A 27,443-nucleotide genomic window follows, 5' to 3' on the forward strand; every position below is an offset into this window, starting at 1 on the left:
AAAAGGGAAGTTCTTTAATGGGTACAGTTTCAGCTTTGCAAGATGAAAAAGTTGCGAAGCTAGATCAATCTAAGTAACATTACTGAACCGCACTTAGAAATGGTTAAGATTTTAAATTTAATGTTATGTCAATTTTACTACAATTTAAATAAAAACTTAGAAGATAAAAGGAATAAAGACATTTATTTGGAATCATAGAATGGAAGATGGGAAAATAGTTTGATGAGTCTATTTATAGTCATAGTCACAGAAAAGAGTATCTAAAACAATTTTCCAGAATTTAACTGATACAGGCAGTTCTCCAATTCAGATGATTCATGCTTCAAAACTCCTTCGCATATCCCATTTGGACCTTTTAAATTAACTGGGGCATTTGCAAAGTTTTCTTAAAGATAAACATACCTCAATTTCTCTAAGACAGTGTATATTTGCATGATGTTTGGGAAGGGTGGGAGGAACAAGTCTCCTAGTGATAAATAGGAGACAACAGTAGTGTCTCAGGACATGACAGAAAAGCAATCAACGATAGGCTTGTGAAGTACATTGTGACTGACAGGAGACAGGAAAGTTAAAGAAAAAAAGGTGTGTGGGGGGGAGTTAAGAACAGAGTCAAGAATAGTTAGCAATACAGTTCTACTGGATATCCCTAGTAAGCGTCTAGGTACAGTATTTGGCAAGTATGACTGTGTTTGAGAAAACAGAAGAAACGCAGTTCTTCTAAGGACACAATGACTCCAGGAATTAGCCATAAAATAGGTCCTAAATCACCTTACCTAACAATCAACTAGTTTGAGCCAGAGAACCTGAATATACTTATGAAACAGGAACACAAAAACTTTTATGAGTAAACCCACTTACTTCTAAATGCTTAGTGGCCTCTTCATTTCTGGACATAAGCATCAACTTTGTACGAATACTTCGCAAATGCATGTCACTTAAAATATTTACTCTCTTCACAGTTGCTTCACTGGCAGACTATAAATAAACAGGTTAATCACTCAAAAACTTAATCATTTTTCAAGATAATATAAACAGGACCTTCACAATAAAGACTTCCATGATTCTCTTCAACTATACTTCTCACCTAACACAGCCCTTCTTCCCCTAAGTAATTTTACTTTCTATATTACCATATTATTTAATTCTGCTATTCACATTTTAATGGGGGGAGGGGAATCCAACAACCCATACATTAAGAATTTTACAATGTTACGAATGTTGTATATGCCCTGGCCGGTTGGCTAATTGGTAGAGCATTGGCCCAGCATGTGGAAGTCCCGGTTTGATTCCCTGTCAGGGCACACAAGAGAAGCGATCATCTGCTTCTCTACTGCCCATTCCCCATTTCTCTCTCTCTTCTCCTCCCATAGCCATGGCTCAAATGATTCAAGCAAGTTGGCTCCAGATGCTGAGGATGGCACCATGGCCTTGCCTAAGGCACTAAAATAGCTCATTTGCCCATTAATGAAGCAACGGCCCAGATGGGCAGAGCACTGCCCTATAGGAAGAGCCTTGCCAGGTAGATCCCAGGCAGGGCGCATGTGGGAGTCTGACTCGCTGCCTTCCTACTTCTCAAAAAAAGAAAAAAAAGAATGTCGTAATAACATTTTACCTCCTTCAGAATGTTCAAATATAAAATTTAACATTTTATAATTAGAATTTTTCTCCCACTTTATTAATAAAGTCGCTATACACCAAATTAGCTTTTATTTTTAAAAATAATTACAAAATTTGTGCAATATCCATTAACTACCTAAATTATGAAGTTATCTTACCAGTATCATTAGCTGTGTGGTTTCTGGATGGTAAAAAATTCTGCATGCTCCTACTGCTTTCTTAAAATCTTTATGTGCATTTTCATTAGCACACCTATAGAGAAATTAATTTATGTATAAGACCTAAATAATAGATTAAATTTAGAGGGCATTTATAATATGAACCCCAGAATTTCATTTTGATACAACCCATGAAAACTTTTGTTTATTAAAACATTTTCAATTACAAGTTTCTGATTCGGTGTTTGGGGGAAAAAGATTTTTGTAGCACTTAAAAATCCTCTTAATTCACAAAAAAGTTCAATAGTAAACAAAATTACTCACGCCTCTCTCAAATCTTCAGGAACATCCACTGTGCATTTAAAGAAGGTATTTTTTTTGACATTTTTATTTTGATTGACAGGCCGAAGTCGTTCAAATGTGACTATTTCATTGTAAGTGGCATCACAAGCAGCATATTCAATGACATAAAACTAAAAGACATCAAAATACTTTTAAAATCCAATCTGAACAAAACTGAGCTTTAAATGAAGTTCTAATTACCTTGCTCAGCTTATACAGTAGGCCCTCCCCTTGTGGCACAAATACTAAGCACAGCTTAGTTACATCAATCTGATTTGCCTAAAGTAGATTATAGGTTTTTACAAGCATGAACCTTGGCAGTCCTCACATGCTCAGGGTGTACCTCTGGAGAGTAGTAGTGTTTGCAAATTCAGAACACAAACAAATTAATGGTAGTGAATTTTTGAAAGCTGTGATCAACTATTTCTAAATAGGTTTTTAAAAACAAAACAGAACTAGAGGGGTATTAAAAGAAACCAAGAGTTAAAGCATTTCCTTGGAAACTAGTCACAAATCAAGTATTAGTATCACTTACGTCTCCTTTCATCATTCGAACTTTAGCCAACCACCATCCACAAGGTTCTTGTTCATTTGCTCTTGAATATACCTGGGAAGGAAAAAAAAATGCCCTCAATCATTCATCCTAAAACATTTCAACACTGTAAATAATAGCTTATTATAAATGCCAAGTCTCATTAAACTTTTTAGGGGGTGAGAGTGGGAAAGAGAGACAGACACACACACAGACAGGGAGATAAAGAGCATCAACTCATAGCTGCGGTGCCTTAGTTGTCCAATGACTGCTTTCTTGTATGTGCCTTAATGGGGTGGGCAGCCCTGCAGCCAAGCCAGTGGTCTCTTGCTTAATTAAGCTAGCAACCATGGGGTCATGTCTCTGATAAAACACTCAAGCCAGCAACCTCAGGGTTTTGAACCTGGGTCCTTAGTATCCCTGGTCTATACTATATCCACTGTACCACTACCTGGTCAGGTGGCTCCTTAAAACTGATTTCAAATTCATGAGGGTTTACTAAACAACCACTAAAAAAATGTTTCCTTTATGGGGTAACACCGATCAACAAGAGTATATAGGTTTCAGGTAAGCATTTCTTATAGTAAGAATATTTCTCACAAGGCAGTTTTACACAGTGTAAAACAGAGGTCTTTCACATTGTTCATTTTTAAAACACTGCATTTTGATGGGCCGGTATCAGAAGGATAAACCAGAACTTATTAGGTATGTATTTCAAATCTGGTATCAGTTATTTATAAGACACTCAAATCAAGAATTATTTTCAGAAAATGGTAAACCCTATTTTAAAATTTCTTCAGCCTGACCAGCGGTGGTGCAGTGGATTAAGTGTTGGCCTGGGAAACTGAGGGCCCCAGTTCTAAACCCCGAGGCTGCCAGCTAGAGCACGGGGCTCATTGGCTTGAGCGCAGGATCACTGACTTGAGCCCCCTAGTCAAGGAATATATGAGAAGCAATCAAAATATAACTAAAGTTAAACAACCATGAGTTGATGCTTCTCATCATTTTCCTTTCCCTCACTTTTCCTGTCTCTATGTACATAAATAAAATCCCTTCAAGATTATGACATTCTGCTCTCTAGTTGAGAAACCTAAGATCAAATGTACTAAGTTTAGATGAACAAAAACATTACACATTTTAGTACATCTAGGAGTACATATACTGTATTTTCCCATGTATAAGGTGCACCTTAATTATGGGGCCTGAAATTTGGCGAAAAAATGTATTACATAAAGTTACTGAACTCAAGTTTTATTCATCTTAAAATTCATACAACCTCTCATCACTGTCAAAACTCCCATCCATTAGCTTGTCTTCATCTGTATCTGATGACAAATCACTGTCTTCATATATTGCCTTGTCCTCAGTTCCATCTATGGCATTTGAAATGTCACACTTCTTAAATGACTCGACAATGATCTCAATCTTGATTATTATCCCAGGATCTTTTCACCCAGGTACAAACTTCTCCTAGAGTTGGTTTCTTCACTCTTCCTGCTGATATCAAATTGTTCCCAGGAGACTTCATCCATTGGTTCTATTCGTCTCTCATGGCAGCTCTGAAGGGTTTGTTAATGCTGGCATCAAGTGGTTGGAGCTGGGATGTCAAGCCTTAAGGTAGGATGGCAAGTTTTGTTTATTGCTCTGCAGCAATCTCCTTTGTGTTTGTTATGTGTGCCCTGAATTGAACAAGCACCAGGTTTGCATAAAAGCCCACCTGGTCCCCTTCTCCAAACTTTCTCAGACCAGATCTTCATCCCATCCTGATACATCCAACCCTTGTCATGAACATGGACAATCACTCCTCGAGGAATGTCGTCTTTTGGCATTGTTTTGCATTTGAAAATCAACATAGGAGGCAGCTTGGTTCTGTCAGCACAACAAGCTAGAACTGTATAATGGCTCTTTTCATGTCCACTTGTCTTCAGTTACAGTTTTCACTCCCTTCTTATCAACAATTGTTACTTGAAACATCAAATTGAAGGGGGACTTCATATTTGAAATCTGTCCCAAATCAAACTGATGTGTCTTCTGACACTGAATGACAAAATGATGAAATTCAAACACTTTCTGCTCATAGCTTTCAGGCACCTTTTGGGCAAGTCTGGTGCATGTACACATGCTTCCTCCATTCCGTTTCATGAACTTGAAGCACCAATTGTGTCCTTCTTTGAAATCAGTAACTTCTTTTGCATCAGTAATTTTTTCTTGCCTCATGCTAAACCATCTTTGTGGACACAGGAATTCCAATTGCCCTTGCTCTTCAACCCGTATCTTCAATTCCCTCTCTAAATCAGGCCATTTTGCTGACTTGCCTCTCATGGCCTTCTTCCGCCGTGGCATTTTCAGTAGCCAGTCTCGATTGATTTCTCACTTGGAGGAGAACCAAACTTATGTTCAACAGCATGATTTCCATTCACTTTTGCAAACTGGATTACTTATAACTTGAATTCAGCACTGTACGAAAATCTTTTCTGAGCTATTTCTGTGCAGAACATGGCAAAATGTAACCTATCGTAATATACTGGAAACAAGTGTGAAACAATGAGCGCAAAGACAACAAGCGTGAAAAAGCGGAAAACGCAAGTAAAAAAATCTACAACCACTGTATAAAATGCACCAATTTTTTAAAAAGAATTTTAGACCCCTAATTTTTCGAAGTATGTGTCTTACACATGGGAAAATACAGTAAATAGCTTACAAAACCATCTATCTAAAGAAAAAGTATGGCTTATGTGCTCTGTATAATTACAAGGTTTTTTAACATTATACATTAGAAATTATCCATTAAAGATAATTAGAAATTATCCATTAGGAATTAGAAACATTTCTTATGATCCAGCAGTTTTTGAAATGTAGTTTCAAAAACCTGGGGGGTTGGGAGTTGAGAAGAGATGACCAAAATAAGGTTAACCCCTACTGAGATGGCCAGAGAACTCTATACATGTAAATTGTTAACACCTATCTGTAAGATAAATACTAACTCTTGATAGGCAAATAGTTTTAAAAAGCCTGAAGCTTCTATTAAGATGATCTGAGAGTTATTTTGTAAGTGGTGGAATATCAAAACTATAAAATGAATAAGCAAAAAAATCAACTTCACTGTACTCAATGATTAGAAAAAAAGATGTAGGAAAAAAAGGAGGGAAAAAGTAATAATAAGGTAGGCCTTTATACCAATTAGGCTCCAAGGGACTCAATTTCAGCTTCTGCATTTCTTTTATAAGCCAATCTATTTCATGAATTTTATCTTTTCTCACAGGTCTTCCAAATAAAACAATAAATTTTATTTTTTTTTAATAAAAATTACTCTATCTTGCAATCAGTATTTGAATCCAGTGGGCCGTTTTATAAAGCTAAGGTGGAATCTAGTGATCATGTATTTCCTATATCTTGAAACACTTTGCTACTTCATTTCATCATCATTCAATTATTTCCAACTATGGCTTAAAAAAATAATTAAAAAAAAAAACCAGAATAATGGTATTAATTGGAAGGATAAAATAGAGAATATTATTATTACTGTATCATCCTATAGTTTATTGAATAGTCTTTTTTTAAAAGATTTTATTTACTTGGCATTTTACCACTTATTAACTGAATTGAGTCATCAGATGACATCTTAAATCAAAACCCCAAACAAGTTTTAGAAAGAAGAGAAAGAGAGAGAGAAAGGTGTGTGTGTGTGTGGGGGGGGGGGGGGGGGGGGGGCAGGAAGCATCAACTCATTGCAGTTGTTTCTCCCCTGTGCTGCATGTGCCTCAACTGGCAAGCCTGGGGTTTAGAACTGGTGACCACAGAATTATAGATCGACATTTTTATCTACTGCACCACCACAGGTCAGGCATAGTCTTTCAAGAAAATATTTAAAAAGACTAGAAATACCATTCTTCTAGTCTAGTTTTTGGCTACTGCAAAACAGTTAGGAATTCAGAATTTTTATTTTCAACCCATAAATGCAAAAAGAAGAAAATTTACAGAGGAAAAACTTTGACAATTAGAGGAAGCAGACTGGTGAGAAGAGACAATAGCACTCATTCTAGATTCTAACGACCAATGTGAAATTATCTTATAAGCAGAATCTCAGACTATGAAGTCATCAGATGACATCTTAGATCAAAAACCCCAAACAACACATTTTTAAGGAGAAAAAGGAAATTTAGTATTCTCAGCCAGTTAATCATTCCACTGGGACTTCATTACACAAAATCCTGACAATAAGCACCCAGACTAGTCTCTTTTTCTACAAGGACATGTAACAATATTGTTTCATCTTCTATGTTTACATACCAAAATGCACTCAATTCAGTTAATAAGTGGTAAAATGTCAAAGGCAAATGTGTATACAAGGATGACTAAAAACAGGTAATGAAGAAATGCAAAAAGTTCAGTGGATTAGTCAACCCAATTGGTTAAATATAAAAATAAAGCAATTTTTAACAAACAATATAATGATAACATAAAGATCACTATGCTTTTTTCAATAATAACAGAGATGTATTTTAATATCTGTATTTGTAAGATGAATATGTTTTGGATTTATGCATGATGGCTGATGAGCAGTAATATTAAGTGAACTTCAATCATTTTAGGTATCTGTATTATCAAAACCAAGAAAATACAGAATAAAAAGTTGAATTTGCTTTGTTTAAATACTTAATGCTGACCAGCACCATCATTTCATTTTTATTTCTTAAATCTTACATGTAAAATAACTTTAAAATATTTTAAAAACCAATAAATACGGATTATCCAGGTCCAAATAATAAAGACGACTATTTTCCCTAGTATAATGAGGTTTTAAAAACAAAAACCCTACAAAAGTTATGGCTGATTCCAAGCACTATCTCAGAAAAGCATTCAGCTAGATAGAGTATCTCTTGGTCATCTATAGTGAATGGGTGCTACAACCTTAAATGCTGAAACAAAGGTCTTAAAACTATCTAAATCCCTTTGTTCTAAATCTATTTTTACCAAAGCATAATCTTCTAGGAATCTGGCTTGCTATGTAAACTTCGCTACAATAGAAAAAAATAAAAAATTAACCCTTTTGCTCTGAGACTTTATTTCTCATTAACATTGCAATGTTGGATCCCATTTTATAATTACATGCATTTCTGTAAACTTCGTTAGTAACTCTATCCCTGAAATACAAAGCCACCTTCATGAAGTCAACTACAAACCTGAGTCTGTTGAGTGCTGAACCTGGGTCAAACCACTTTCTTGATAAAAGGGACTGTATCTCGTACAGTAAAAAAAATAACTAATAACCCAGAATTAAAACTGTGCCCTTGTGTTTTATAACCACTCATCTGCAAATCAGTCCACCAGAAATTTCGTGCCAATCCTCAAGAGTTAACCACCCTGATGTCACATGAAGATTATAGACCTAATGATCTCAGTCAAATTCGCTTATGCTCAGGGTGATTTCTGCCTTAGTTATCCTGTAATACTCCTATTTCTACCAGTCCTCAAGTGTAAAAAGGTTCAAAATCTTTTTGCCCTAGTGTACTATGTTCCAAGTGTTGACTACTAAATTTATATATGACTATGTCATTAGAGTAAGAGCATCTTAGAGAAATTCCCTTTCTTCAGATTTCACTTAAATCTCCAAATTACTCCAAAGGAGTAATTCACACTCTTCACCAGTGGCTCTCACTGCTAAACAGTCTAAGTTTCTTCAAATCCAAGAAAAGGTGCAAAAAAGCAGATGACTAAGTAGTGACCACAGGAGACCTAAAATCACAACAGTACTCAGATTGAAGGTTACATTTTTATGGAGTGAATGAAGAATCAAATTCCAAAAGCCTGTTTAAGGATTCTTTCTAACAAATGACTCCAAGTCAAACCTTATTACAAAATGGTCTCCAAATTCTAGCACACCAAATTGTGACTTATATGAAATTCCAGTCTCTATTCTATTATTTCTAACTTTTTATTCAAGTTAATAGTGTCCAACTATGCCTCTCAAAGTCACAACCAAATAGAGATAATAAACACTAGAAGTAGAGAATGTTTGTTTTCACCAAACTATAGAGAATTTCTAAATAATGTTAAGCATTAAACTGAATACCTAATTAATGACCGTTATTACAACTACACGATAGTTATCATTCCCCTGTAGTCACCATTTAATCTCATTATCACCATCTATGAAGAAATAAAAAATGTACATTAGAAAAGCAAACATCTAGAATACACTAATGTAATCTACATACCTATATAATAATTATCTCATTTGTATATTCGTGGCTGATAAGCTAACAAATGGGTTACATAAGTCTTAAAAACTGGCCATTTTACAAGACAAAAATATAACTTAAAAAATATATTCACTTTTTTTAAAAATGTATGAGCATTTCCCACACACTAGGAATAACAGGAGACTTGATATTATGAGAAAGAGTACAGAGAGCTAAAATTTTCAGGCTGGTTGCAAGAATCAAACTGAAACATTTTTAAAGATAGTATGTAAAAAATACTTGTATATTTGTCTTTTGTATAAATAAAATATTGAATTTAAAAAATTGTAAGGCAAGAGTGTCCCACCTCAAATTATTCTTGCTCCTTTTATCTAATTTATCAAGGCACCTATGCCAATGTTATAATTAAAATATCAGTTGAGCCTGACCAGGCGGTGGCACAGTGGATAGAGCGTCAGACTGGGATGCGGAGGACCCAGGTTTGAGACCCCGAGGTCACCAGCTTGAGCGTGGGCTCATCTGGTTTAAGCAAAAGCTCACCAGCTTGGACCCAAGGTCGCTGCCTCAGGCAAGGGGTTACTCGGTCTGCTGAAGGCCCATGGTCAAGGCATATATGAGAAAGCAATCAATGAACAACTAAGGTGTCACAACGAAAAACTGATGATTGATGCTTCTCATCTCTCTCCGTTCCTGTCTGTCTGTCCCTATTTATCCCTCTCTCTGAGTCTCTGTTAAAAAAAAAAAAAAATCAGTTAAATAATAATGTCTGACAACTGCCATAAAAGATGGATGAAAAGGCACATCACAAGAACAAGAACTTGCCAATTCCTATTTCAACCAAAAAACACAATTCAAAAATAAAATTTTTTTCATTATCAAATATGTTAAACCCAAGGAGAAAACCTTGTAAAACTATACACTGGCTCGAGATGTAAGGCTTCCTATATAACATGCGAGCACATATGTGTGGTGGGCGTAGTAACTTGCTAAACAAGGCGGTTATCTATATTAAAAGACAAAGCATACCTCATGTGAAATCTCTGGGGTGATTTCTACTGCTCTTCCAATATCCCATAACATTATATTCTATATTTATTATATTATATTATATTATATATTATATTATATTATATTACCAGCTCAAGAGAATCTCAAGAACTCATTTTCCCATAACCTCCAACTTTATAAGCAAAACATTATTTTCTTAGCAACCTTTAGTTAAAATCAACCATTTGGCAAATACTTATCAAAAAAATTAATTATATTTAAAAGTATATGCCACCATGTTTTCTTTCTTTCTTTTTTTTTTTTTTACAGAGACCTAGAGAGAGTCAGAGAGACGGATAGACAGGGACGGAAAGATGAGAAGCATCAATCATTAGTTTTTCGTTGTGCATTGCAACACCTTAATTGTTCATTGATTGCCTTCTCATACGTGCCTTGACCGCGGGCCTTCAGCAGACTGAGTAACCCCTTGCTCGAGCCAGTGACTCAAGCTGGTGAGCTTTTGCTCAAACCAGATGAGCCCTCACTCAAGCTGGCGACCTTGGGGTCTCAAACCTGGGTCTTCTGCATCCCAGTCCGATGCTCTATCCACTACGCCACCGCCCAGTCAGGCATCCACCATGTTTTCAAAGTCAAATAAAACCCACTGAAAATAAATCTTTAATTTTTAGGCCTTTTTAAACCAATTTCCTATATATTATGAATCGTGTAGTGTCTTCTTGAAGCCATTAGACCATGATACTACATTAATTTCTATTCTGTAACTTCATGTAAGCCTCATAAATTGGGTGAAAAGACAAACCTCAAGTAGCCAAACATTTTTAAATAATAAAATTTCAGGGTAAACCATAGGAAATAGTCAATATTCAACCATTCTTAATCTAGTAAGAGCAGACATTTTATATGGCCTAACATTAAATAATGCCTGAAAGAGCTTAATGTAAAGTTCTCTCCTGGATTACTTTCGTTCTAAATATAAGGTCTACCGGAAAGTTCTGTCTGTTTCTATCACAAGTTTCAACACGTAAGCACATGTTTATTTGGCGCATGTGTGCCTCTCTATTTTTATCACTTAATGTATACATACTGACATGGCAAATTAACTAAAACAAAGTTGATTCACATTAGTCTTATGTGTGAAGCGATAGTGTACCCATGGCTACTGATAAAGTTCATTTACGCCACTGTAATTTTTACGAATTTCAACAAGGAAGAAATGCTACAGAAACATGTCTGTCGCATCCAGCATATTCCCCGGACTTAGCACCCTCCGACTATCACTTGTTTTTGTCCTTACAAAATTTTTTGAAGGGCAAAAAATTCAGAAATGAAGAAGATATCAAACAAGCACTGGTTCAATTTTTCACAAAAGATAAAACATTTTCAAAAATGGGATATACAAATTGCCCTCACGCTGGCAAGAAATCATTAATAATAATGGCAATTATATTATTTAATAAAGTTTGACAGTAAGAAAAATTTGTATTTTGTTTTATTCCAAAAATGGACAGAACTTTCCGGTAGACCTTATAAATTACCAATGGCCAAATCAGTCACCTTTCCATTAGTAAAAGAGAAGGAATTCCCCGAACTGCAAAATAACAAGAGAGTTGTGAGTCTGGCACAAAACTGACAACACACTATAAAAGAAATAAGTGATTATCAAGCAAATGAAAATTCAAAAGACATCAGCTTCCTCCTATCAGGTTTATAAAACTTAATGGATTAATAATAATCCAGCTAAGTCAATCAATGAATAAACAAATACCTCATGGAGTGGTAATTCAAAATCATTTTTAGAGAACAAAACTGTTCATTTTGGTAGTATCAAAAATTTAAATAACATGCCTTTTGACTAAGCAATTGCACTATTTACAACTGTATTACCAGAAGATGATTTATATAAAAGACTATTAACTAATTCTAGTTTTTAAATATCAAAAAGAAACAAACAAAAAGCCTATTTCAATGTGTCTAATTCTGATACATCTGTACAAAGAAGTATTATGGGGTGGTCAGAAAAAATGATGTGACCTGTATGTTCAAAAATGAAAATGTCTATGATAGTCTAATTCAGTGTTTTTCAACCAGTGTGCCATGAGACATGGTCAGGTGTGCCGTGGGGAAATTAAACATGAGTCCCCAAACTACGTTCCGCCAGCCGGATACGGCCCGCGGAGGCTATTTATCCAGCCCGCTGCCAGCCGCCTCCATCCGAACATAAACATTCCCCTCACAATCCCTCCAGCTATCAGCGACAGGAAGAGTGGTGGCACAGGGACCGCTCACTGACCAATCACATTCTAGGATTCATCCCGACCACTAGCGATGAACCAATAGTAGGCCACCTCTCATCCACACCCAGGAAGGTCCCGCTCGGGCTGCTGCGCACTTGTCATTGTGTGGCCGCAGCGAGTAGTTGAAGCTGCTACTCCTCCCCATGGTCCCGATTTCTAATCCTGGTCAGGACTGGAGGTAAATGTTGCCACCACTAGATGAAGCCTCAGCCTCAGCTGGTTATGTCTATCCTGATGGTGTATATAAATATTTGACCTTTTTCTTTTTAAAAGAGGCTCCCGCAGAGGGTGATATACAATGCATCACAATGTTATCTATATTGTATATGGCCTCCTGAAGGGTCATCTTCTTAAGGAGCTCAAATCTCTATATACACCATCAAAACAGACAGAACCAAGGCCCCTGCACCCAGCTGACCATGGGATTTGAACCCACAACCTCAGGGAGAACTCTAGTATTTATCAGAATCCTTACCTAGAAAGCAAACTTCTCAATCTGACAGTAGAGATGCTCTGAGGACTTTTGATGTTACACAAGTACCCAACATTTTCTAAAATTGATTTTGCCCAGTCTCTATATAGAGAGTATTTGCCAAATTGATTTGAACCCACAACCTTGATGAAAGCTCCAGTATCTATTAGTGGGACTGTATATATGAGGGGATATATGGGACTGTATATATGAGGGGTTACATGGGACTGTATATATGAGGTTACATGGGACTGTATATATGAGGGGATGTTACGTGGGACTGTATTTATAAGGGGATGTTACATGGGACTGTATATATGAGGGACGTGGGACTGTATATATGAGGGGGTTATCCTTTTTTATTTAACTATTTTTTTAATAAATGTAATTTATTTAAACTTTAAATAAATTCTAACAGAGTGTCCTTTTGTGTCATTTTGGTAGGTGGTGTGCCCCAGGATTTTGTAAATGTAAAAAATGTGCGGCGGCTCAAAAAAGGTTGAAAATCACTGGTCTAATTAACTGAAAATAAAAGACACAAATATATATTGTACTCTTGATTTTTGTAACAAAAACACATATTCCTTATAAAGCAAAAACAATCTGAAGAGAAACCGAACTCTGGGAAATGAGATTTAACTGGGATGAGCAACAAGCATACCTACCTACCCACTGTAAGAGGGAAGATTCACATCTTACATTATGCAATTCTCTATCATTTCATTTTTTACATTAACCTTTATTACTCTAAATTTAAAGTTGAGATGTTTTCAAAAAGTTATTTGGTTCAAAATAGAAAGCCTAATGGATACACTCCGAACTACTGATGGCAAATAAAATAAAAATAAATTCATGAGTGAGGCGAGATTAATTTTAAGCTTCCTCCTTATGCAAATTTTCAAGTGAAAAAATTAACAATAACACCTTAATTTCAGATGATTCCCACCAATGTAAGGAGTAAACTTCACCAAGATTGAACCAAAAAACAAACTGAAATAAAATATTCTTGTAATCATTAACTTCCAAAGAGGCAGCAAAGATGGTTCAAGAAATGGGTAAGAACTTCCTCAAATGAGATTGAGGAAAGCACACTGTTAACAATACCCTCAGCATTCCCACAAAGTCCTTCTACCGATAAGTGTCTGAACAACTTAAGTGTGAAAAAGCACTATTCTCAGAACTGACTACCACATTTCTAATTCTAGAAAACTAAGAATTCAGGGAAAAAAATTAAAAAACAATTAAATTTAAAAAAATGAAAACAAATTACCCTAGCTGGTTGGCTCAGTGGTAGAGCGTTGGCCTGGCATGTGGATGTCCCATATTCAATTACTGGTCAGGGCACACAGGAGAAGCACCCATCTGATTCTCCACCCTTCCTCCTCCTCACCACCCTTTGCTCCCACCCCCGCAGCCATGACTAGATTGCTTCGAATGCATGGAGTGCATAGTCGCCCCATGTGTGATTTTGTCAGGTGGATCCCAGTTGGGGTGCATGAAGGAGAGGAGGGGAGGGGAAGGGAGGAGAGAGGAGAAGAGAGGAGGAAAAGGGAAAGCGGAAAGAGAGGGAGGAAAGGGGGAGGGAGGGAGAGACTTATAAAGGAAGGAGATTGATTTTAAAATACAGTAGGAGATGTAAAACTACCTCTTTCAATACTACTGAGCCAACTCCTTGTGAGAACATATTTAGCATATCACAGCATCTTGGATGCTGTTAATTCTTTTAAAAAAATCAATATTCAAATTTCAATCTCTAACAAACTCATTACACCTCTATTTGACAATTATTTTCAAGTTTCTTTATATAGAGCAGGCTTATTAATTAACATTAACATACTGATGTCAGACATCCAAAATCAGATCTCCTAAAGGTGGAAAAAAGCAAGAAATAAAGACTTCATTTTTATTTTTAAATGATCTTATTTTTATTTTTAAAAAGTTGGGGAAGGAGAGCCTGGAAATAATATGTAATGTTTGAGCAGTGGGTTTTAATATCTGGACAGTGATTTTTAGTTTATTTTCCTTTTTGTTTTTGTGTTTTAAAATTTCCAGGTATCTCTAGACTCTTTAACAAGGTACTAAAGCAATTACAGTATTTCACAATACATATAAACTATATTAACAGTCATGTTATCATATTAATGATTATAAAGATGATAATTAACCTTTTACAGATACTAAGGGAAAAAACCCAAGGCAAATTTAAAGTAAAAAAAAGAAGGGTAACAGTGATCAACATCATACAGTTAGTTCCCTATGCCAGATTCTGTGCAAAGCAATTCAAATGCACTACCATCCTTAATTCTCACATTATTTTATTATTTTCATTTTAGTGATAAAGAAACCTGACCATGGCAAAAAGCTAAGTATTACAAGCTGAGACATGAATTCCAATTCAAACTCCAAAACTCAAGCAATGCCACTTACACAGGCATTACCAACAGAAAGCGAAAAGAAATTTCATTTATTCTCCATCAGCTAAACAGATTTTCCTACACGATTATTTAAAACAAAATGATAATCACACAAAATAAACTTACAAATACATACCTCTACTTCATCTCCTTCACTAATTTCTTTTTTTATATCAGGTGGTGGTGGTAATCTAACTTCATTAAATGGAACCTGACGTTCTGGTTGCCAACTGAAGGATTAGAAAAGGAATTAAAATTTTCAAAATATATTATCCTAATACGCCCTAATATGGAAGCTATATATAGTCTATGCTTAGTGCTGTATATTTTTCAAGTGTCATCATTTAGCTTTTCCTAAAGAAAACTTTTGTATTATTTTCCAAGTAATTAGTCTGTTGAGGTAGAACAAATTCACATTACTCTATCTCTTTCAAGATTGTTACTCTATTACTCTAACAATTACATATTACCTGCCAAATTACCCATCCTAAAGGAACAGTACATATATTATTTTGCAAAAGAAATAGGTTACATTCATAGTAGTAACTTAGATTCAAAATACTACTGCCAAATAAACAGCCGTTTAATCAATTTATTTCAAAGAGAACCATGTGACCTGTCAAAAAACAGAATTTCAGATTATAAAACAATATAAACTGCCTAACATTCACAGAATACAGAAAATTACTCAATTTTGAATAGCTGAATTACATATGATTTAATTTTCTCACATAGAATTTATCTCTTTTACAAAGAACACACATAATTAAAACCTAGTAAAAGCTTAACTTTAATGTCTGTAGCATGTATGTACCAAAATTACAAATTTAGCTATTGCTTAACTGACATTATTTGTGTTGTATTTTATAGGCTGAGTTGATGAATAACTTCAAGTTCTCATAGATCATATACTGGGATATATACCAGAACATAGTATGTTCCTATAGCATCTATCTGCATGGAAAACACACACACACATAGCAGGAGACAAGTAAAAGATTTTTGCATGCTTTCTTTTCACCATAACTATCTAAATGGCCGCTGCTCAAAGAGAGAAATCGCCACATTTGTTTCTACATGAAACAGCTGTTGGGCAGATACCTTTCCAGGCAGTTCCAGAAGTGAGAGTTGAACAGTTCTTTTCTGACCTTTAGTTACAGTGCTCCTTTATAACCCTTCATAACCAAGCCCAGCATACTTACTGTCTTCCATATTTTAGAACATTACCTAGTTGTCACAAAAACCTATCAAATTGATATTCCTTATTAATATCATGCAATTAAAAATGGCATAATACTTATTTTGACTACCAGTAGAAGAGACTTGGAAGGCCTCCTACAACATTTCAGCTCTTGCCTTTTTAAGAATTAACATATTATAATCCTATTATGTCATCTATTTTTGCAAAAACTACTTACTGATTTCATGTTCACATGTGTTAGCAAAGAAAAAGGTCATCAAAAAAGTTACAAGTAAATTGTGGGCAGAAAAACAGGCAAATAATTATCAAAACTAGAATATTTAAACTCATAAGATGATCAAAAAGCCTACCCAAAAGCTAAGTCATTTTCCACTGGCAATAGGAAAAACCAAAAGCAAACCATTTGCATTACCCTTCTTTAAAATTAAAATTAAGATCTCTATAAATAAAAAATAACCTACTTGTTCTCAAAAACAACTGTGAGGGAGTCTTCATGAACATCTTTGATAATTCCCTGCAAAAAAGAAAAATTTTAAAGCATATCAATATTTAATTAAATGTTAACTCTAAAGGCAATAATAGAGATACAAAGACAATATGGAGTACTGAAAAGAACACAGAGCTTAAAATTAGGTAAGGCTAGGTTTAATTTCCATCTCCATCATTTATAAAATGTATGACCTTGGAATTTACTTAACCTCTCTGAACCTGTTTCACATACCTACCTAGGAATTAGTAAAAAACCTGAAACACCATAAGTATTAGGCAATACTCAAACTGAGGCAGTATTCAGTACTGTGACTAATAGTTCAGGCTCTAAGGTCAGGCTGATAGGATTCACTCCCAGGCTCGATCACTTACACATTCTCTTTTGTGTGTGTGACAAAGACAGAGAGGGACAGATAGGGACAGACAGACGGGAAGGGGGAGACACGAGAGCATCAATTCTTCATTGGGGCTCCTTAGTTATTCATTGATTGCTTTCTCTTTGTGACTTGATTGGGAGGGGGGGGATATAGCAGAGCGAGTGACCCCTTCCTCAAGCCAGCAACCTTGGGCTTCAAGCCAGTGACCTCTGGGCTCAATCCAGCGACCATGGGGTCATGTCTATAATCCCACGCGCAAGCCAGCGACCCCGTGCTCAAGCTGGATGACCTCGCACTCAATCTGGCGACCATGGGGTATCAAACCTGGGTCCTCTGTGTCCCAGTCCATCGCTCTATCCACTGCGCCACTGCCTGGTTAGGCACTTATACATTCTGGAGTAAGGTATCATACGTCGTCATGGAATTATGAGAATTAAGTAAAATAATGTTTACCACACTCCTTGGCATGGAGAAAACTCAAAATTTATTACAAATATTAGTTATAATAAATATTAAAATATAGCTCACCTTTAATAAAAGACATGACCATATTTTGAATACTAACCTTACCATTAACCTAATCTTATTTTTCTTGCTTCTCTTCCTCCTTTGCTTAAAAGGGGGAGGGGGAAAATAGTGAGTACATTATCTCAATAATGTTTTGAAAAGATTCTCAATAGAAATCAGTAGTCATTTTCTAGCCTTAATATAATTACTCTATCCTCATTTGATGAATAAAACTTAATATACTTAAGAAAGAGCAAAGGACTTGGGTATATAGAACAAGTGTTTGAATCCTTGCTCACCACTATGTGACCTTGGTCAAGTAGTCCTTGGCACCTGTATTACAAATGACATTAAATGACACTTGATACTTCTGTGGATCAAAACTGCAAAGTTCTCAACCTCAGTCAAAGGCTTACACACACACTTTGAAACACTAGGTACTTAGCAAATACTTTTCTAAAACAAAGATCACAATAGATTCCAAACAATGCACTAAAAACTAGCTAAATAAACACGCCGTTTCAGTATCTGGTTAAAACATGGCAGAAATGAACACATCTGTTTGCCTCATCTCCCTACCAAAGTCCATCAAATAATACTAAGGGGATTTCTGACATAAACCCCCAAGAAAAAATGTAACTAAAGTTGAGAAATTCACAAAACAGATGAAGAGCAATTAATTTAAAAAGAAAACAAAGCAACAACTACTAATATTTAAATACTATGCCTTAGACATTCTAAGCAAATTGGCAAACCAAAGACTATGAAACAAACCTGCAGTGGGAACACCAAAGAGCAAGATCAATAATACCTTTCCACAAAAATCTTTGGAACTTGGAGAAAAGAGGGTAACAGATGGGGTTAAAAATAAAATCATTTGAATTTAATAATATAGAAGTCACCAATTACAGAATGTAGATAACTTGTCTCTCAGTGTCCTCCTCCCACATTTGCTACACAATTATGATTTTGAACTTTTACCCCAATCTGTCTCCAGCTCTAAATGCCTATAACTGATTTATTTGTGTATTATGGGTCATTTCAATGCAAACATCCTCCTGCGAGACCTGAAACTCAGATACAGCAGGTCTTCAGATAGCACTGTTTCATTTTTAACATTGAAGGGGGGAAATAAATCTATCCCTACTTAGGGCCACTCCTGAGTAGAGCTGACCTGTTCTCCCCATTATTGTAATGAAAAGTAAAATTTTGCAGTGACTTGGACCTTTGATTTGAACTAATCCAGTGCATAAATTTCTATACAGAAATGACAAGGACTGACATAACAAAACATTCCAAATCCTAAAAGTTGTTTGTGAAGGACTAGGAAACGTTAAAGTTGAAAGTATGACTGTGTGGTTTTCCCTAGGTTCCTCCCACATCTTAAAGATGAGCTCTTTCAGGTGAACTGGCATGTTTAAACTGTCCCAGTCTGAGTGAGTGTGTGTGTGAGTGCCCTGGGATGAAAGGGATTCCTGTCCAGGGGTGGTTCCTGCCTTGAGCCCAGAGCTGCCAGGATAGGTTCCAAGCACCACCTCCCAACCCTGAACTGGAAGGAGATTGAGAACTCACCTTGTCTTTATTAATTTTTCTTAAATGTCTGAATAGTTCACACTTAGTTCAATGTTTATTATTAGATGTGTTTTGAATCTTTATTTAGAAGTCTGATGACATTTCTATGATCAGAAATATGCTTTAGAAAATTAACTCTTGTTTATACATCAATTAGCCTATAATAAAATTGGTTTTGTTACAGTTTTGCTTAAAGTCACAGTTTCCAAGAACCTATAAATGATGTCAGGTGAGGACTTACTGTACTTTCAAGAGTGACATAATGGTTCCTGTCTTGAAATTCTGGACACATTTTTTTAATTATTCCTTTCCTCTCCTTCCCAAGCTAAAAATTAAGAACTGCCATTCTAGCACGAGCTCTCTGACCATACTACTATAATAATGATTTCCTGATCAGTTTATTTCTGCAATAGTAGTTCATCCAAACATCTACTTTCAGCAGTCATTTTTGGTCAGCACTTCCATAGCTGTACTACCAGCACATCTATCTCTATTACACGCTTTCCATTTCAAAGTATACTCAGAAACTGAAAATTTCAAGTTTTTGATTATTAGAGTAAAACATATCTTGCCATCAAAGGTCAGTCATACTTTCACTAACATTTCCCAGTCCTTCATAAGAAACTTTCAGAATTTGGAATGTTTTATGTATAAAAATTTAAACAATGGATTAGTTCAAATCAAAAGTCCAAGTCACTGAAAAAATTCTCCTCTTTAGCACAATAAAATCCTTTTTTTCCCCTCTATCTAAACATCAGTGTTTACACCTCTTCACCATACCCTCTCCCCTACTTTTTACTTCCAGCACATCATCAGCTTTGTTTGGGTGCACATTTTTCACATTCTTTAAGGAAAAAATACAGCTCTGGACAACCTACTCTTATTAAAATCTGTCAGGCATAAGATTAAATTAATTAAGGACTTGACAATCAGCCCTTAACATACATTTGGACAGTAGTGAACAGTTAGAAAATATGTTCCAATCCCTAAACCCTAGAAGCTACTAATAAGGTACTTTTAGTGGCCAGGTCTCAATAAATTGTGTCTATTTGATGGAGGATCAAGTCCATACTTTCCCAGACATTTTTGTACTCCCCAAGTCACCAGAATAATGGTGGGTCCTTTTATACTCAAGAGACACAAAATGGCAGGTTTCGGTCTTTATCAAAGTCTTTTGAGTTGAGGGTCACCAAATAACATTATGGCCTGCACATGACACAGGCGGGGCTTTATTACTTCAAGTCTCCTTAACTTCTGTCTTCCTCATGTTACTCCAACCTTTCAGGATTTTGTCTCTTTCTAGTTACACTCATCTAAGAACCGTATTTCTCAGAACAAAAATTTTCACATTTCTTTTTCACCCTCCCAAAATACACAAAAATGGAAGATTCCATGGCATCATATTTATAAAAACAATCTTTTAATTTGTTCATTCACACAACCTAAAATATAATCTGCATTAGAAACTCTTAATTAGAATTTAAAATCATCATCAGTAACAAGACAGTGTAACACATGTTATGTGTCATCAAAATGTCTCAGAAAGTTCTACCAGGAGAAAGAGAGCATCATATAGTCAAAACCAGGGATTCCCAAACTACGGCCTGCGGGCCGCCTGTGGCCCCCTGAGGGCATTTATCCAGCCCCGCCGCACATCTGGAAGGGGCATCTCTTTCATTGGTGGTCAGTGAGAGGAGCACATTAACCATCTCTTTAACCAAAAGCAGGCCCATAGTTCCCATTGAAATACTGGTCAGTTTGTTGATTAAAATTTACTTGTTCTTTATTTTAAATATTGTATTTGTTCCCATTTTGTTTTTTTACTTTAAAATAAGATATGTGCAGTGTGCACAGGGATTTGTTCATAGTTTTTTTTTTATAGTCCGGCCCTCCAATGGTCTGAGGGACAGTGAACTGGCCCCCTGTGTAAAAAGTTTGGGGACCCCTGGTCAAAACCCAATAATGTCATAAATTATGTATAAACTGGGGGTAAGAGAGGAGAGGGAAGGAACAACAGGAATCCCTAAACAGTGGAAGTACAATTTTAAGAAATGATTTTTCAAATACAATCTAACCTAAAATAAAAAAGTTTAAAACCTCAAAGATTCAGTAAGGGGACAAGTTAACCAATAATCAGCTTCTAGATAAAAACAATAACCAGCTGGAAAATAGACAAAAAATACTATAACAATAGCATTCAAAAATAAAACCCTAGAAAAGTTCTCAACAACAAAAAGGTGCAGATCTATGTGCAGAAACCTTTGAAACTTCACATATAAATAAATATAAAGGAAATATATAGGAAAATGTAAAACCATATTACATTCTTAATTAGGGGATCTTGATATCGTAAAATTTTCAATATATCCCTACATGGGATCCTATTAAAATGTTAAGGAACTATATGGTTCTGTTGGAGGGAAAGGGGCTAACCCTAATAAAACTACACCAAAGTGTCTATTTTTAAAAAATATTTATTGATTGATTTTAGAAAAGGGGGGTGGGGGAAGGACCACCAATTTGCTATTCCTCTTATTTATGCATTTATTGGTTGATTCTTGTATGTGTTCTGAGGTGGAACCCTCAAACTTGGTGTACGGGAATGATGTTCTAACCAACAGAGAGGGCCAAAATGTATCTTAAAAGAAATGCCCTGGCCAGTTAGTTGTCCATTAAGAGCACTGTCTCAAATCAACAAGGTTGCAGGTTCAATCCCCAGGCAGAGCAAACAGAGGAAGCAACCCCCGCCCCAGTAATAAATAAAAAAGAGCAGCTGAGTGGAACAACAAATGCTTTCTGTCCCCCTCCGTTCTTTCTCCCTTCCTCTCTCTTTAAAATCATCAATAAAAATTATGCCCTGGTTGGATAGCTCAGTTGATTGGAGAGTTGTCCCAGAGCGTGGAGGCTGCCTGTTCAATTCCCAGATCAAGGCACGTATAGGTGCAGCCTGATGTTCCTGTCTCTTTCTCGCAAACAAACAAGAAAGTACTCAAAAATGAAAATTAAATAGGGGTAGAGGGTATCTAGAAAACACTACCCCTACCCAAATAGGGGTAGTGTTTATTTTATTTTTTAGTGTTTAAGTTTATTTTAAAGCTATAATCATCAAGACAAAAAATACAAACATATATTCCAAATGTAGGTATAAGCCATTTAGGAAATTACAAATAGAGGAATCAATGGATTATCTTTAAAGAGTATTGGGACATTTAGATAATTACTGAGGAAAAAGAAAATGGACATCTTCACCAAAAAAACAATAGATGAAATATTCAAATTAAATTACTAGACAATCTAGGAGACAGCAAAAGTAGACTACCTATAACCTTGGACTAAGGAAGGTTTTGTAACGCCCTCCACAAAAATCCAAAGCCTCAAATAAAAAGTTTGATAAATTTATACACCTAAAAGCTAAAATATGGCCCTGGCCAGTTGGCTCAGTGGTAGAGCGTCAGCCTGGCATGAGGAAGTCCCGGGTTCGATTCCCAGTCAGGGCACACAGGAGAGGCACCCATCTGCTTCTCAACCCCTCCCCCTCTCCTTCCTGTCTCTCTTCCCCTCCCGCAGCGGAGGCTCCACTGGAGCAAAGTTTCCCCAGGCGCTGAGTGAGGATAGCTCCATGGCCTCTGCCTCAGGCGCTAGAATGGCTCTGGTTGCGACAGAGCGACGCCCCGGATGGGCAGAGCATCGCCCCCTGGTGGATCCCGGTTGGGTGCATGCAGGAGTCTGTCTGACTGCCTCCCTGTTTCCAGCTTCAGAAAAATACAAAAAATAAAATAAAATAAAAGCTAAAATATGATAAGCAAACAGTATCACATACAAAGAAAGGAAGAAAGAACAGGAGGGTGAAACAACCAAGTTAAATTCTCTATAATAGTCTCTAGTGAGTAAGAATGAGCTGAACAAGCTAACATGAGAAGAATAAGTATGAACTATGAGAGTGGGCAGTTCACAAAAAGTTGTAATTTTAATATATGAATCCTCTTTAAAGTGTTATACATTTACTACAATGTTTTGAATTTTGCTTTTCTCCTCCTTTTATATCTTGTAGATCCTTGCTTATCAGAATAGAAAAATCAACTTCAGTTTTTAAACATTTACATAAGGTATATGGTATTTTGAGGTGGAAGCTTAAATGATCTGTGGAAAAAGCAAGGAGCACAGGATATCTGCTTAATGTAAGGATACATTTTGAAGTTAGAGAACACTACAGCTGAAAAACAGGTTTTTCGACTTGAGGCAAGTCCTCATAGGTGGAAGAAAACCATATTGGGTGAACAGAAAGCAACACAGTATGAGTGTTTTTCTGGAATTCAAAGATTGAAATATATAGTCAAAAACAGATGAATTATGAATCCTGGCTAATGACTCTGAAGATCATTTATAGATCTTCCAGATCCCTTATATTAGAGAAAAGATACTGAAACCATATACATCTACATAGCCCCAAAGTTTAAATCCCTAGATTATACATACTGAATTCAAAACCTCATCTTCTGTCTCAAGCTCTTCAATCAGATAATAAAGAGCTTTTGCTAATTCATACTTTTAAATTCCAAAAGGTAAGTCTGGTAGCAATACTAATTAGAAGAAATAAGGTACCTTTCCTAAAAAGACTAAGGCAAAGTTCCAGAACAAAACATCAAAATCTACTACACAACTGAAAAAGGCATGTCCAAAACTGGAAAGGTATGTTTTGTTATATCCAAAACATAAGCTAAAGCAAAAATAAAATTTTAATATTTAAAATACTTATTAATTTATCAAAGACTTAGCTTGAGCTGTGGCTTAGAAATCTAGAAATGCGTGAATCCCTTTGAAAACATTCCCACTACATTCATTATGAACATATCATCCCAGTCTAGAAAAATTCCTGACTGCAAAGTAACAATGATTTCAAATTCACCTATTACTTTCAATTTTTTTTAAATCCACTAATGACTTCCTACTATTGGGATTCATTACAATTCTTATAAATGGGAAACAAAAATGTAAAAACTTTATAATACTCATAACAGAAAACAGAGAGCATGAATCTTCAAAGGCTGAGTGGAAGCCTAGATTCACAAACAGGAGATTCAGACCCTTAAGCTGTAACTCCTTCATAAACTTCAAAATTTTTCTTAGAACTGAGTTTGCTGATTGCCAGTAGACTGAGCAAGAAACAGTACTATCTTGGTAAATGGAGGGTAGATTTCTGACTCCAATCTCAAGTAGTAAAAAAAAAAAAGGATCCATCAGGAATCATACGAGTTTACTTTTTTATCGTAAGCAAGTATAGCGTTTTCACACTCACAATTGATCAAGTATTCTTATATAATTTAAGATTCACTCCAGTTTTGATATTTCTATCAGATTTTCATCTTAAAGTCTTTGTCAGGATCACTGTTGTGAAATTTCGAGATTTTATTTTTCCATTTATTTGGCACAACAGTGAAATAACTACATTTTTGATACCTTCTCCAAATGTGTTAAAAGTATTACAGTTGATGACTTAATTACTGAAGCATCCAAAAAAAACTGATTAGAATAAATTCTCTATATATCAGATCCTACAAGGGACTATCTGACCAGGTTAAGTCTCCATTTCCCCCAACTACCTCAGATTAAGTTTACTGCTGTGGATAAAGGTGATTATAAAAATGTAACCCAAGAGAAAGGAAAAGTTAATACCGTAATTTATGTAAAATTTACCTCAAGTTTTTCTTTTCCAAGAACTGCCACAATGGATTTATCACTTGTTACCCTTTGATCAATAATCAGTTTACTGATTCATTCTCAGTCCCCAGTCTACCTTGCCAGCCCATCATTTCTAGTAATTTCAACATTTCTGAAATTGAATGCTTCTTACAACTGATGACATCTTAGAATAGCTGAGAGCCATATGGCAGTCAGGATATAAATAGAAATGTCACTGTTTAAGTATGCTCAAACTTGGTTTGCTTCCAATTTCCTTTGACACTTGACTGTTTACACCTAGACATTTCATTCAGCAAACCAATGAAGAATCATTGTAGGGAAGACTGAGGTTTCTTACCAGAAGGTTGTTCTGCTGACACCTTCTGATAAAATCAAGAAAGCACCAGCATCAAAACTTGCAGAGTGGGTGAAAATTCTTGGAAGAAAATCCTGGAGATAATAGAGGAAAGCTCTTTTAAAGTATGCTTGTAACATCAATGCTCTCCATGGCACTGAGGAAGCTAGTGTGAGAATAAACAATCACCTAACTGTGAAGATGTTTTAACCAATTTACATTTTATTGATTTAAATTAAAATGCTTATATATTTACCATTTTATATATGGAATTATTTAAAGATAACCTTTTAGTAAATATAAAACAATTCTAAAAGATAAAGAAAACTACACTCAAGAAATTGACAATATTTCCTCTTAGTGCCTCTTAGAACTAATACCATTTCCCATACAGTGAAATTATATGGATCTTCCAAAAATCACTATATGAAAAAATAACTTATTTCCTGGACTCTAACCCCAACTTCCAACTAAAAACATATCCCCCTTTGGCTTATTTTTACACCTCAAATCAACATGCCAAAAGAATCATTATCCGCCATCCTACTTTGCACTCTTTACACGTTATGATCCAATTTACAGGACTAAAAAGAGAAAATTGAATACAGCAGTTAAGAAAATAAAGCCCAATCATCAAGGTATTCACTGTCTATAATAAGTTAATTTTTCTCCCATGCATCTAGAACCGTGATGGCAAACCTTTTTATAAAAACTGCCCACTTTTGCAGTGCTGGTCAACCTGATCCCTCTCACCCACTAGTGGGTGTTCCAGCTTGCATGGTGGGCGAATCACGGTGCTGTTTGGTTGCTCTGCTAGGCCCACCCTGAAAGCAGGAACGCCCACTAGTGGGCAGGAGGGAGCAGGTTGACCAGCACTGTAAAAGTGGGTGGTTTTTATAAAAAGGTTCACCATCAGGATCTAGAAGGACACTAGCTATGCGCCGTCCTTGAAAAACTGAGAAAATAGTTGTTTGTGTTTCATAATTCAGATGAGAAACTCTATCGAGAAAACTAACTTAACGGCTCCCAGATGCAGGCAATCACAACCTAAGCAATTTATATATGAGTCTCAATTTGCAAGCAGTTAAAGCATTTTGGGGGGCTGGGGGTGGGGCGACAAAGGCAGACTCAGAGAGAGGGACAGACAGACAGGAAGGGAGAGAGATGAGAAGCATCAATTCTTTGTTGCAGCACCTTAGTTTTTCATTGATTGCTTTTTCATATGTGCCTTGACAGGGGGAGGGGGGGCCGGAGGGGCGGCGGCTCTACAGCAGACTGAGTGACCCCTTGCTCAAGCCTGTGACCTTGGGCTCAAGCTGGTGATCCTTGCTCAAACCAGATTAGCCCGCAATCAAGCTGGTGACCTTGGGGTCTCAAACTTGGGTCCTCCGAGTCCCAGTCCGACCTCCCTCTATCCACTGCGCCACCGCCTGGTCAGGCCAGTTAAAGCATCTTAAACTAAGGTATTTCCAGGCACTCAAAGGCGTGCCAGTCAGAAATACTTATAGCTACTACTCCTACCCCTCCCACTGGCCCCATAAATACTATGGTAATTCTTCCTAGAGCTTTTGTATCAGGTTACTTAAATAATTTATAATAAAACATTTTGTTGCTGAACTATATATACAGTTAACAGATAATGAGAAGAACTCATTACCAATGGGGAAAGGAAAAAATCTTACTGACAACACTTTGGTATAGTGGAGTTTCTCTATTAAGATTGGGCTGAGATCCACTATTTACTATGTGATAGGTAAAACAAAAGAGAGGACCCAGGACTATTAATAAGATAAGGAAAATAAGACTCTTAAATAGCTTCATTTGCCCAAAATGGAAGTCACAAAGTACCCCTTCAGGAACACAATGGTCTTCCCAGAGCACCCCAGAGGCTTTCTGGAGCAATTCTCAAGAGGTTCTATCAACCATGAATGAGAACCAGCCTTGTTTGAATTGGGCATCCTCCTCCCACCCCAGTCCCAGAAGAAAGGAAAGATTGGCTAAGGAGAGCAAATTTTCCCACGTGCCAAAAAAAAAGTTTAAAATAGAGGGTTATTTAATACACGGTGCTAATACAACTGCCTATTCAAAAATAAGTCTTTACGTAGTAAATATAAAATGAGTAAATGATATACAAGAAAACCTAAAAAATTTTATGTATAATCTGAACACAGGCAGTCTTAATCCAGCACTGGAAACCCTGAAGCTGTAAGAGGGCAAAAATAG

At 36.1% G+C, this 27,443-nt stretch overlaps 1 protein-coding gene across 5 annotated transcripts in view; it reads right to left on the bottom strand.

Annotated features, from left to right (window-relative positions):
* The window catches only part of FXR1 (FMR1 autosomal homolog 1), a 65,490-nt gene that overhangs the window by 27,860 nt on the left and 10,187 nt on the right, over positions 1–27,443 (bottom strand). For all 5 annotated transcript variants that reach the window (XM_066241944.1, XM_066241943.1, XM_066241942.1 and 2 more), the window contains exons 2-7: positions 16,703–16,755; positions 15,177–15,270; positions 2,653–2,724; positions 2,100–2,248; positions 1,776–1,869; positions 859–975 (exon numbers count right to left, since the gene is read on the bottom strand). In XM_066241944.1, coding sequence (XP_066098041.1) covers positions 859–975; positions 1,776–1,869; positions 2,100–2,248; positions 2,653–2,724; positions 15,177–15,270; positions 16,703–16,755 — 579 coding nt within the window. The remainder of the gene's footprint in view (positions 1–858; positions 976–1,775; positions 1,870–2,099; positions 2,249–2,652; positions 2,725–15,176; positions 15,271–16,702; positions 16,756–27,443) is intronic.

Source organism: Saccopteryx bilineata, chromosome 8 (genome assembly GCF_036850765.1).
Source record: "Saccopteryx bilineata isolate mSacBil1 chromosome 8, mSacBil1_pri_phased_curated, whole genome shotgun sequence".
NCBI lineage: Eukaryota > Metazoa > Chordata > Mammalia > Chiroptera > Emballonuridae > Saccopteryx > Saccopteryx bilineata.